Source organism: Prionailurus viverrinus, chromosome B1 (genome assembly GCF_022837055.1).
Source record: "Prionailurus viverrinus isolate Anna chromosome B1, UM_Priviv_1.0, whole genome shotgun sequence".
NCBI lineage: Eukaryota > Metazoa > Chordata > Mammalia > Carnivora > Felidae > Prionailurus > Prionailurus viverrinus.
This window is the reverse complement of record NC_062564.1, coordinates 176046347-176060511: the sequence shown is the minus strand read 5'-3', so window position 1 is coordinate 176060511 and position 14165 is coordinate 176046347. Positions and strand designations below refer to the sequence as shown.

Sequence of the window (14165 nt, the reverse complement as noted above, 5' to 3'; positions counted from 1 at the left end):
TTCCTCTTATATTTTATATGTATATGAATCATTGTATACAAAAGGATAGAAGGAGTGACTTTGCACAAACAATCATAAACAACAAATAAATGAGTTTTCCTTTGGAAGTCATGTGCACATAAACCATGTGCACAAAACATTCTCAAATGTGAATGTAATTAAAATGGTTAAAATCTACAAGAAATATGAACCTGCTAAGTATTATTTTACAAAGATACCTAGTAATTGCTTAGTTTGGTAAATAACTACAGTTTGTTCTGAAATGTTTTCTATTAAATTGTGAGTTAAGATGTGGTCACTTCAATTCTACATTTGAGGCCAGTAGATTTTAATTTTTTTTTAATATTTACTTATTTTTGAGAGACATAGAGAGACAGAGCACAAGCTGGGAAGGGGCATAGAGAGGAGGCACAATCCGAAGCAGGCTCCAGGCCCCGAGCTGTCAGCACAGAGCCCGACATGGGGCTCGAACTCACCAACCGTGAGATCATGACCTGAGCCGAAGTTGGACACTTAACCAACTGAGCCACCCAGGAGCCCCAAGGCCAGTAGATTTTCAAGAGAGGTATATTGGTATGAAACCACAAAAAGGAAAGAAACATCTAGGAGTTGATCATGGTTATGCATCATTCAGTTACATAACAGTGATAAAGGCTTCAGGGTAGAATTTAACATTTTTATTCTGCTTTAGGCTTGGAAACAATTCATTTTATAATGTTAATGGTCACTAAGGCAATACTTTATTGGCCTTCAAAACTTGAGTATCTTTCAACTACTGTGTGTCAGGCCCACGGCTGATGGCATAGCATTCCATTCAGGGGTCACCTTTGTGAATTTGTACAGAAAATGTGCAGGCTTTGCTGAATTACTTTCAAAGTGAGGATGGGCATACACCTTAGTGTTATGCACCATCGCAGAGGCAATAAAAACCGTTTTCAAAGAAAGAGCAGATGATGTGGCAAAAACAAAAGTAAACGTACCAAAGCCAAAACCAAGAAAACCCAACAACAAATCTAAAAAAGCAACAGTGGTAGATGAAAGCCTGGCAAGTTTAGTAGCGTTGTTAATGTTTGAAGAGTTTGATCCCCACAGAAAAGCGTTCCCTCTACTATTGTCAACAACCGCCAGAGACCACAAGGCTATTATCTTTCCTATGTGTACTAGGAAGTCCTAGGTTGCAACAGTGCGCCATCTCTCAAAACCAAGCTGCTGCGGGAAGGATGGCAGCAGATGAGGTTACAGCAGGCTAAAACTAGAAGTTTTAAATGACAAGTTAAGAAGTTCAAGCAATAGGAGGAAGCTATGTGACACATATTAACAAGAAATGGGTAAAATCAGATTAGACTTTGCAACCGTCTAGGAGTTGATGGAGGACTAAGGTGGGTCAGCACGGGTTGCAGGGGTTTAGACTCCTGGTGCCTGCAATACTCCAGAAAAAGAGAGGTGGGACGTGACTGAGATTGTCAGTAAGGCTGGTCAGGAGGGGAAATATCTGAGCTATATTTAGAGTTAGGACATGGGTGTGGGGGTTAAGAAATAGGCATTGAGAAATTTGAATAATGTTACATGTTTCAGCTTACTCAGCTGAGTGGTCATATTCACTAACAAGTGCACAGAGTGAAGAAGGATCAGGTGCAGACAGAAAAAGCCCAAAGCTGATTGTGACTTGAGAAATACGGAGCTTGGGTTGGCTGTGATATACACTGGTAAAGATAATTAGGAGATGAATCGTCCCAGGGTTTAGGGAAACAAAGCCAAGGATGAAGATATACCAGGGCTGGGATATTTCACATTAGAGGAAATGGTTATGAAAGTGAATGTTGATGAATTCATTCAGGGGAGAGGACAGAAAAAGAAAAGGCCAGATAGAGGAAGTAGTAATTCAGCAGAATCAGGAGGAAGAGAGTCAACGAAAGGGAAGGAGAGGTGCAGAGAACGAGGGCAGGCCACGGAACCCGGGGGAAGGAGTGAAATGCTTTCTGGAAATCAGAGAAGGTGCAGACTGAGAATCATTTGCTGTGAGATGTAATTAGGAGAGCACTAGGAAGACCAGAAAGAAAGGATTCCGCAGAGTTTTAGCAGACGGGGAGAGGAAGGCCTACCCATGTAGCCTGAGTATATTGCATGAGGGAAGCAGAATGTTGGTTCGAAAGTGACAATGGAGAGCGAGGATGTGTTGGCTCTGTTTCCTGAGTAGTTTTCACACCAAAGTGGCATGATTCACAGTGTGTTAAGTGTAGTGTATGTGAGTAGGTATCTACTCACAAAGGAATCGTTGAGTGAAAGGTACACATGCAGAATGCTTACTGACATCAGACCAGACAAGAGTTGGGATAGTGGTATGGGCCTGGGCTGGGGCACAGAGGCAGGAAGATAGGAGGACTTAGGGGTTTCACTGGGAGTGATAACTGGGAGTAACACAATGGAAAAAAAAAAGATAACAACCAAACAATAGAAAAATGGAATCATGAGTTTAGGTGGTAGACCTAACCATCTTCCAGGATGTATTCAGAGGAGATGTTTGTGGTTCCAAATAGTTCAAAGGTCAGGGGAAATGTTGGCATAAAGGACCTTCCACAGAACTGCTTTTTGGGTTGAATCTTGGGGAGTTTGTGTGTGTGTATAGTTGGGTGGTGATGAGAGGACTGTGTAGCGGGTATAAGTTTTTTTTAAGTTTGTTTGCTTATTTATTTAGAGTGTGAGTAGAGGAGGGGCAGAGAAAGAGAGGGGGAGAGAGAATCCCAAGCAGGCTTTGTCAGAGCAGCGCCCAATACCGGGCTCGATCTCCCAAACTGTGAGATCATGACCTGAGCCCAAATCAAGAGTCAGACACTTAACTGTCTGAACCTCCCAAGCGCTCCTCTGCTGGTATAAGTTATGTATCAGATCGGTACTAATTAAGAAAAATAGTTTTGAACCTAGAAGTATCCTTTACCATGGTGCTACTTACTCAAAGTATGGTTGGGGACCCCAGTGCCAGCATCACCTGGGAACTTGTTAAAAATGCCAAATTTTACCCCTACCCTAGTTTTACTTCATAAGAGTCTCTGGGGCAGTGCCTAAAATCCATCTCAACAAGGCCTCCTGGATCTCAGGGGAGTTAAAACCTGAGGAGCATTTCTAGTCCCCCTGCAATAGGTGATTCCCTCGGGGAGAAGACCCCTGAAATGGCAGGGATCCAAAGGCTTTCAACAGTGGGCCGGGGAGTTTCCAAATCTTTCCACTGTTCAGAGGCCAAAGCAGAGAGCCCTTAGACTTCCCATGCACAGGTGTGGACGGTTAGATAAGCGCACGGCCCGAGAAAGTGTCCTAACCCTTCGTGTCCCTGTGTGCCTGACAGAAGCCCTATGGGATAACTTGCTGTACTGGCTGGCAGAGGAACTCTCTGAAGAAAATGCTACCCGCCTCTCCTCCTCCCTCCCTCTTCGCCACAGCACCGTCCAGCTCATCAAACTGAAGACCCCTGGTGACCTCACAGAACAGATCCATGAACTCCTTTGCTTCTGGAAAAAATCACTCCCAAATTCCACCGATAAACTTCGCCTGCTGGCTCGTCATCTCCGCAAGATCGGCAGGAATGATCTTTCCGAAGAGCTCAGATTCAAGTGGGATAATAGGTGTTCCCTGAGCCACAGCACTGGTTTGATACAACCTAGTAAAGCCGGGTCACTCTTTCTTTTGCCCTAGAGAGGGGTCATGGTAGGTTTTAAGGCTTTTTCTGCCAACATTTTACTGGCGGTTTCCAAGTAAAGTTGTTTGAAGGGCGTCTTTTTGATAGATGTGCTATTTGAGACAGGTGGAAAAGCATGAAGCAGATCATAAAAGGCGTTCTTGGGTTTGAGGGCTCCTCTGTGGTTCAGAGATATACATTCTGCAAGAATTATTGTCTTGAGTTCAGCCAAATTTAATAGCATTTGTGACAGAGTTTGCTCTGTTTACATGTTAACAGTTGAGGTCGTTTTCTAAGTGGAAAGGAAAGATAGGCTATACAGAACCCCCCTTTTTATCATTATCTACATAAAAGTAAACTAGTTGTGCCAGACTCCAAGCAACAAATTCACATTATGCACATGCTGTAGAGCCTGCAGCTAACAATACAAAATAAACTGGGTTGCAGCGACCTGATGCTGATGATAGCAAATCAGTAAGAAAACAGAGAAGCTTGGAATAAATTAAAAATAGAATAACATCCACCATCCGCTGCCACCAACTTTTCTTTTCTTAAAAAGGTATCTTGAAATAGGGAAAATCTTGTGTTTTATTAGTAGTGAAATGAGGCAGTGCAGAGAACATGAAGTATCACTGGAAGAATTCAGGGCCTTTTTACCTTTGGAAAACAACCTACTCTTAAATCAGTTTTCACGGAAATCTTTTTTTTTTTTTTAATTTTTTTTTAATGTTTATCTTTTTTTTGTGAGAGAGAGACAGAAAAAGCACGAGCGGGGGAAGGAGCAGAGAGAGAGGGAGACACAGAATCCGAAACAAGCTCCAGGCTCTGAACTGTCGGCACAGAGCCCGTCGCGGGGCTCGAACTCACAAACTGTGAGATCATGACCTGAGCCGAAGCTGGACGCTCAACTGACTGAGCCACCCAGGTGCCCCAGGTTTCACGGAAATCTTATTAAGTAAGCCCTTAAGTAAGACTCATCGTTTAAAAAAAGCTGTAAAAAACCACAAAACTAAAAGAAAAAAAAAAATAACAATTACCAAAGCCCCTCCATCATTGATGAACCCTGTTGATGTCTAGTGCATAAGCTTTGAGACTTTGGGAAACCTGAGGCTTTAGCTTTAGCCAAAACAACATGATATGAATGGGGTATGACATGAGTATTACCATTTCATTCATACAAAAGCATCACGGCCTGGGCTTGTCAGCATCAGTAGTGATTAGCTTTGATTATTAAATACCAGAAGAATTAATGAAATCACACGAAAAGTTGAACACTTACAGGGCTCTGAATTTCAAAGACCAGATTTCCTTCTACAAATTAACCAAGGAGTTAGATTCCCATTTGGTTACACATTGAAAAAGAGGATTCCAATTTTCAAACACATTCCTGTTAAGAAACACTTAGTCAATGTTGTACTATTTTTACATGTTTCCGGAAAGGTACAATATTTTCCAGGTGTCCTTGGAATGAAGAAAACAGATTGGAATATCCAGTTTTTCGAACTACAAAGTAAGAGAAAAGTGAAGTTTATTCACCTGTAATGCTTTATGCTTAGTCCTTTACAAGCACTGACTTGTTTAGTCCTCCCAACTGCTCTGTGAGGTAGGTACTCTCCCCGCAATTTACAAGAAAGGAAAGGAGATTCAGAAGATTGAGTTCCTTGCCTCATGTCGTAAGTGAGTGACATAGCCAGGATTCTTGTTCCAACACTAGAGAATACTGTTCTGAACATTTTGGAGTATTTTCTCCCAGTTTTTCTTTTGCTCCTGGAAGGAAATATTTCTATTTCTCCGTGTATAGATATCTATAAACACACTCACCTATGTGCTCACAGGCACCCACACACTATCTATAAATCCACACATGCTGCACACTCACCCATCTCCTTACTTACACACATCTTCTCACCCCACCGTGTCCTCCTACCCTGCCCCCCAGGCACCCCCACGCATACGCACACCCTCCCACGCACATCTTGCAAATCCCCACACAGTCTTACCTCCGCGTGTACATCCTCACATGCATGCATACACCATCACGCACACACTTTCTTCTCACGCATGAATTCATTCACATGCTTCATGTACCTACCCTCACAGGCACCCATCCCTTCACCCCCACACACTCTCTGACCTTTCCAGAATTTAAAAAAAAAATAGCATACATTATTGCAATAGTCAAACAATATAAAAGTATATATAGAAAAAATGGGTCACGTCTTGGGTGTGGCCTCTCACCTAGGTTATCAAAGGAATCAGTCTGGGTGTAGCACAGACTGTAGCACAGACATGGGTGCCTCATGTGCTCTCTCTCTCTCTCTCACAAAATAAACACATAAACTTTAAAAATTTAAATAAAAAAAGAGATTACTTACTGAAAGCATTTTTAAGGCTCTTGATACACATTGCCAAATTGCCATCTTATAATCACTAGGTCATGAAGATTCTTAGGAAAATGGTACTTTTAAGAATACATAAAAATGAATTAACTTGAGGCACATAACATGAAACTCTACATCCTGGGTAAGCCTGGACTGTCTTCAATTGCTCTATTGAAAAAAAAAAAAGACATTGGCTTAAATCTTTACAGTAATTCCTTTACTAATTAAGAGAGTATATTCCATTGACATTGCTCTTTTAAAAAGCATCAGAAAGAGAAATAATACAGCAGACATCTGGACAGATTCCAAAATGTCAGTTTCTAGTGTCAAACTATAGCCAAATTCCAATGAAAATAACGTTAAATTCAATAGGTATACATTGAACACGAACTCTGGGTCTAGCAGTCTGTTAAATGGTACAAGCACAAAAGAGAGTAGGAGCCAGTTCTCTAGGGTTATGTTTTCTGCATACAAAAAGGGAAAATAAATGAGATCAACATCTAGTTTATCGCCTAGAATGAACCAGGCTTTTTATGCTTAGCCCTTTATAAGCACTGAATTATTGAATCCTCTCACTGCTCTGTGGGGTAGGCACATTGTCCCCAATTTATGAGAGGAAACTGGAGTTTTGAAAGAGTGAGTACAGGGGCGCCTGGGTGACGCAGTCGGTTAAGCGTCCGACTTCAGCCAGGTCACGATCTCGAGGTCCGTGAGTTCGAGCCCCGCGTCAGGCTCTGGGCTGATGGCTCAGAGCCTGGAGCCTGTTTCCGATTCTGTGTCTCCCTCTCTCTCTGCCCCTCCCCCGTTCATCCTCTGTCTCTCTCTGTCCCAAAAAATAAAATAAACGTTGAAAAAAAAATTAAAAAAAAAAAAAAAAGAAAGAGTGAGTACCTTGCTTAATGTCACAAGTGAGTGACATAGCCAGGATTCAAATGTAGAATGTTGGCTTGGCTCCCACCATACCATGTTGCTACCAACCTACGGAGAAGAAAGGAAGGGAATGGACGTATCTATTTCTCCATTATCTTATTTCTTATTTTGCGAAACAAAATTTCTAATTCATATCTAATACAAATAGACATGAGTTTTAAGAACAGGGATGGGGAAAAGAGCAGGAGGTGGGAGGGAAGTGTGATGTTGACTTCATTGATATTTGTCCCAGCTCAATTAGTTAAATGTTCTCTTATTCTTGTTTAAGAGACTGACAGTTTAGGATAATACTGCAAATTGATCAAACACAAATTGGTGATGCATAAATATTGAGTTATAATTAGAGCTACTTTGCCACAATTTAGCTACCCAAGAACATCAAGAACCCTTCAGAGTAGTGGCTGCAAAACAGGACCATTTATTTAGCAATTAATAATAAATAATTATTAATGTTAATAATAATTATTAATTATTATTAAAATTCTTACCCCTCTGTGGTATAAAATTATTTTCATAATTTTATAAAATTATAAAATTTTATAATTCAGACCAATCTTACCTTATCTTGAATAACATCAATTTCATTAAGGAAAGCCCATTATATCCATCAATTTGCTAACTATTAAGCACTAAATATTTCAAATAAAAAATTCTAACATTTATTATTCTATTTAACAAAACGTACAATGTTAACCATAGTTATCTTAATCAAATGCTTATTCATTCATGATTATAGCAATTGATTATTTCTAAAAAAATGTAGCTTAAATGAACACATAGGCAATATCACATTGTATATTCTAAAGTATTTTATTTAAATTTATTTATTTTTATTTTTATTTTTTAGAGAGAGGGAGAGTGAGAATGGTGTAGAGGGGCAGAGGGAGAGAAAGAGAGAATCCTAAGAAGGTCCCACGCTCAGTGCAGAGCCTGTCACAGGGCTCAATCCCATGACCCTGGCATCACAACCCGAACTGAAATCAAGAGTTGGATGCTCAACCAACTCAGCCACCCAGGTGCCCCTATTTTGAAGGTAAAATAGAAACATCATAACAACTAAGTTAAGTAGACTTTGAGGGTATCATAATCCAATTTTCGAAATATCTAAATTTTGTGGAGAAAGTTCTATTTTCCTAACCCAGTATTTGTTAAGGAGGTGTTATTGACATTTTGAATGGAATATATATATTTTTAAGTGACTTGAACTGGCTCATGTCCATTTGGCATCCCTGACCTCTGTCCACCAAATGCACAGAGCATTCCCTCACCTTAGTAAATGTGAGAAGTAAAATTCCTTCCACACAGTTTGAGTCATGGGGCGGGTATTGGGAGGGTACAGAAATGCCATTACTGAACTCAAGAATAGAGTGCTATAGACCTTAAGGGAGCATGTTGAGAACCACTGTTTCAAATTTTGGCTTGAAGCAGAGAATCAAAGAAAGGGGGCAGAATAAGCCAAGGGCAATTTAGAGCATTATAAACAAAAAAAAAAAAAAAAAAAAGGCCCAACTTGAAATCCTCCAACTGGTACCAGTGTTTACGAGAATTGTCAACTGTTGTCTGGTAGCTTGCCCAGAAATATTCTCAGAGAGGAATCTCCTCTGAGTTGTACCCCAGGGTTATGCTGTAAAATGAGAGTTTTGCTAAGGTACAAATTCAGGCTCCCTAAAGTTAGAATAGTGGTAGTTCACAAGAAAAGGGAAATACTGGGGTGAGGTCAAAGTTGTGGCTAAGTGATGTGCAGGTGTAGGGTTTCCCCTTTCACCGAGGCAAACATAACTTGTGTGACTTAATATCATGAGAATGTCCCTGTGTAACGTCTAGGCATTTGTACGGACGTCATATCATTGAATCCTCAACCTGCCTCTTCTCCTAGGTTTTCTCTACTGGTATGTCCAACTTCCTTCACTCTGCATTTATGACCTAACATACCAAAAAATTTACATCTCAATGATGGTTATTATTTATTTTTGGTAACCCTGCACCTTAGTGCATGCTCTGTAAGGGGCAGAGAGCTTGTCTCTTGTTCGTTGATGGAATCCTATTACTTAGAACTCTGTCTGGCACTCAGTGAACGTTCCTCTGTTTTGTTACCCTTACTTCCCAGATGAGAAGCTGCAACTCAGAGCTAGAGTGATACCCAGTCAGTGGATTAGAGGCCAGATAATTCTGTTTTCAAAGTCTTGTTCCATCTACTACCACTTTCTGGTCCTGGTTCCACCCCCCAGTCCCACCCCCATAATCGTCCATCTTCTATAATCTCAGGTAACATTTTTTTTCCAGTTCCCTAAATACCCAAGACTGGGTTCATTGTTCATGGATATTCTAAAGTCTAGTTACAGCTCTTCCATACTCTGTTGCAATTGCTTGTATGTGTTTTTCTCCAACCAGCATGTAAGTATCTCAAGGGCAAGTACTGAGTATTGTTCATTGTTAAGTTTCCCGATGCTGCCAAGGTCCCAACACAAAGTAGGCACTCAATAAGTCTTGCTGAATTAATGCATGGGTGACATCTACATGCTGACATGCTATGACCCTCTTTTCCTGTTCCATTTTCCTTCTGGAAGCAACCCTGTGGGGCAGATGCCATTTCTAAAAAACTAAAAATTAGCTTGGAATGTAAACACTGCCCTGCCATTTATGAGGCTAGACTAATAGAGAGGAAGCCGGCTACAAAATTAACAGGATTCAATATTTCTCCCAAGGACATACTGCATCTGTAAAGTGTCTCTTCCCTCTCTTTGAGTGACAGCTGCTTTTTTACACACTGAAAAAACTTTGTTCTTCAAAATCACGGTCTATCACAAACTTTGCCATTTGGAATCCTATCAGTGAGAAAGAGATATTCCTCTCTTGCCTGGAGGATCTAACACACTTTGACACAGAAAAGCAGTCCTCACTGACAGTCAGGGTGCAGAGCTTCAGAGGAAGGGTGTCTGGATACAGCACTGCACATCTATCTTGTCATTATTGTCTTCAAGGGAGCAGGACTTGGGGTCCACTTTGCAGTGCAGGCCCATGTTGGTTCCTTTACACACGCTCTGCTTTGCTTCGAGCCCATTCAGACACTCAACCCGGCCCTACTTCTGTGTCTTAAAATAACTCAATTTGCGTTTGTTCTGTGGGACACCACTGTTCCTTTGGCATGCCATCCCCCTCACTGCAATGAGTCCGTAAACCTGACTGTGTGGAACTTCAGGTGCATCTCTGGTAGTTTGAGGCAGATTGAAGTCTGACATCCATCCTTCTGTGCTGTGGCCCAGTAGTTCTCAAATTGGCTGCACATTAGAGTCAGTGGTGGGGGGGGGGTTGCCTGGACCCATCCTGAGAAATTCTGATTGAAGTGGTCTGTGGTGGGTCCTGGGCATGAGAATTTCAAAGCTCTCCAGTGGATTCTGCAGCCGGGGCAAAGAATCATTTTGTCTAGCTAACTGGCCCCAGAAAAACTTGGAAGGGATGTTAAAATCCAGTTTCACAGAACCACAAGTCAGCCCCGTAAATCAGGGTCTTTGGCTGCAGAATGGAGGAATCTGTATTCTTAGTGGACATGGAAGTTTAAGGACAACGCCTACTATTTATTTCCTGTCCAGAGCACTATCCATTTCTATTTTTATTTTTCAGGATTAGCACAGAATCAAGAGTAACATAGCGGGGGAGAGGGAAAGGGAAAGGAACAGAGAAGGCTCTGTTCTGTGTTGAATATACAAGACTTTTTCTCTCCGTTTATGGTTGCATTTTGAGACAATTTATCTGTTCACAAGACTAAGCAGGGTGGGGTTGGGAGCTGAGGCAAGGAATTGGGATAGTTAGGAGGGAGGAGCACTTGACCCAGGCTTCATAAGAACAGAGGAACATAAATATGGGAGCTTTATTTATTTTAAGTTTATTTATTTATTTTTACAGTGAGAGAAAGAAAAGAGAGAGAGAGAGAGGCAAAGAGAGAGGGAGAGAGAGAGAAACCCAAGCAGGCTCTGCAGTATGGAATCTGACACAGGGTTCAAACCCGGCTCAAACCCACGAACCATGAGACCATGGCCTGAGCTAAAACCACAAGTTGGACACTTAACCAACTGAGCCACCCAGACGCCCCCAAATATAGAAGTTTTAAAAGTCTCAATGAAAAGAGCTGTGCCGCAATCACAAAGATGGACTGACTTCTCTGGAAGCTGATTCTCATACACCTTTAAATTTGATCCTATTAACAGACTGCACACCAATCATACACTGTGAATTAATAGTTCTTTTTAATCTCTTCTCTCATTTTAAAGAGTGAAACTATATTCCACTGTATTTTTGTTTGTGTGTGCTAAAGAATTTAAAATGCACTGTATTATATTATATCATATCATATATTATATATTTTTAGATTTCTTTTTTGGTAATTTTTTGCAGACACTGAGGACCTCAGAAATTCAACGTGCCCCAGGCTATGCTCCACCTGAATGGCCCTGTGCTTCCTGCAAAGTCAAACTGTTCTTTAGAAATTGTTAGTGCAAATGCCTAGAGATGGCCACAAGAGGGCCTCTGTGTTTCAGATAAAATTAAGGAATCATTTAAAACTTTATGGAGAAAAATCCTTTATGTTGCCAAACAAGTGTTTTGCATGATTTAAAAAACTAAAGTTATTTTAGGGTAGAGGGTGTAATTTGATCTATGGTCAATATATTGTTAACGTAATAATACATCATTTTGTGGCTAACTTCTCTAATATTCAGAAACATCTGATTCTTTTTTTTTAAGTTTATTTATTTTGAGAGAGAGAGAGAGAGAGAGAGAGGGAGAGAGAGATAAAGTAGGGGAGGGGCAGAGAGAGAGGGAGAGGAAGAATCCCAAGCAGGCTCCGCATCATCAGCATAGAGACCTACATGTGGCTCAAACTCACTGACCATGAGATCAAGACCTGAGCTGAAATCTGACGCTTAACTGACTGAGCCACCCAGGCACCCCCATCTGATTCCCTTTTGATATGAAGAAAGGAAGTATATAGAAATTTCTGCATTTATCCAGGTCTCTATGTTATATCATACCTTCTGTTTCTTCAATCAATGCAATAGAAATAACAATGCAATCTATTATTGATCATTGGAACTGATGTGTGTAATATTGTTGAAATTATCAGGAAATAGAAATTGAGTGTATAAACTATTGATAGTACCATGGAACAAATGTACTTTTGACTCACTTTACTTTCCAATATATGTTATTGACGAATGTGATTTCTGAAGAATTGCCTTCTCATTTTTGAAAGGTTTTGAATGGAGTGTTGCTTTGGTTTGTCAGTGAACAAAAGTGGCTAGCATGCTTTAAAAATAAATCTCTAAATTGATTATTATTTAAAAATAATCAAGTGATATTTTTCAGAATATTTGTGTTAGCTGTGATTTTTATTAAAAAAATATATTTCCTGAGGTAAATTCTAAAATAAGCTCAATATTACTACTTCCACAAAGCATCACAAACACACATGCACCAATGATATTGTGATGGCAACAGAACAGCCCCTGAATATATAGCAAAAATGAACAGCACAACTGAAAATAGTCAAATACACAAAAATGACACTGAAATGTGATGAATATATTAAACGTTTGCTTCTCCTCGTTGTGGAAGGACTACATATTCCTATCCCATTGACGTTACCCTTGATGGCATCACAAACACACATGCACCAATGATATTGTGATGGCAACAGAACAGCCCCTGAATATATAGCAAAAATGAACAGCACAACTGAAAATAGTCAAATACACAAAAATGACACTGAAATGTGATGAGTATATTAAATGTTTGCTTCTCCTCATTGTGGAAGGACTACATATTCCTATCCCATTGACGTTACCCTTGATGGTGTGATTTAGAGTCCCCAAGGAAATCTGAGTGCCATGTTTGAGCAGAAGCTTAAGAGCCATTGAGTTGTCGTACCATGTTTCTCCTTTCTCTACCTTGAGATCAGCATTGTCCCAGTGAAATCTCTTCCATCAGCCTGGATCCTGATTCATGGATGAGACCCACAGCCTACTTGCAACACATTGCATGAAAACTAGAGATGAAAAATATATATTTTTGCTGTAACTTCCCATCATCTGATTTATATAATTAATTTCCCAAGCATAAAAAAGAAAACAATATGATTGGCTGTTAATGCTATGAGACTTTAATAAAAGTCGTTGAACCATAGGGTCTATAAACAAAGCAAAAGAAGAAAAAGTGATTAGAAGGTCAGCAAAAATTCAGAACTTGGCATCCCTATTGATCTTAACAGCAGACTGCCACAGCAAATGGGGGAAATTAGAAGTCATTACAGAAATGGTAAGCCCAGATATTATGTCACTGTAGAAAGATTAAGAATAGATACTGATTTATTGAGTGCCAACTATGTACCAAGAGCTTTTTATGTATAATTTCATTTCATTTTTGTAAGTGTTCTTCAATTAGATGCCATTACTTTCCTTTCCTAGAGGGCGAAACAGGTTTTGAAAAGTTAAGTTCATTTATTTGCACATTTCCTTGTTTATTTGTGCATTTATTCACATAGTCATAATTCAATCAACAAGCATTTATTAAACACCTATTACGTACCAGATCATGAAGTTAGGTTTTTCAAACCCTTTCCTATCTGACTTCAAAGTCTATGTTCTTACTGTTCCCTACAACTCTGTGGTAGGCAGAATTCTAAGATGACCCTCAAGATTTCCCACTCTCCTGGGGCGTCTGAGTGGCTCAGTTGGTTGGGTGTCCAACTTCGGCTCAGGTCATGATCTCACAGTTCGTGGGTTCAAGCCCCGCATCGGGCTCTGTGCTGACAGCTCAGAGCCTGGGGCCTGCTTCGGATTCTGTGTCTCCCTCTCTTTCTGGCCCTCCCCGACTCACACTGTCTCTCTGTCTCTCAAAAATAAATAAAAATGTAAAAAAAAAAAAATGAAAAAAAAAAGATTTCCCACTCTCCTGTCATAAACACTCTATGAATGTGATGAATATAGTGGATTTAATTCTCAGGAATAGGCTATGCTATAAGACACAGTTGGCTTTAAAATAAGATTATTCAAGTGGGTTTGACCTAATCTCCTGAGCTGGTTTTGGAGGGAAGTTAGAAAGAATTAAAGCATGAAAGAGATTTGAGATGCAAACCGTTCTCAATCCCTGAAATAGAGGGGACCACATGGCAACGACCCAAGTGTAGTCTC

General features: G+C 40.3%; 1 protein-coding gene across 1 annotated transcript in view; it reads left to right on the top strand.

The window, feature by feature from the left end:
- Positions 1-11443, top strand: part of DTHD1 (death domain containing 1) — a 72615-nt gene extending 61172 nt beyond the window's left edge. Inside the window, exons 10-11 of the mRNA XM_047856990.1 lie at positions 3341-3699; positions 11374-11443. Coding sequence (XP_047712946.1) covers positions 3341-3687 — 347 coding nt within the window. The 3' untranslated portion in view covers positions 3688-3699; positions 11374-11443. The remainder of the gene's footprint in view (positions 1-3340; positions 3700-11373) is intronic.
- Positions 11444-14165: the final 2722 nt, after the last annotated feature.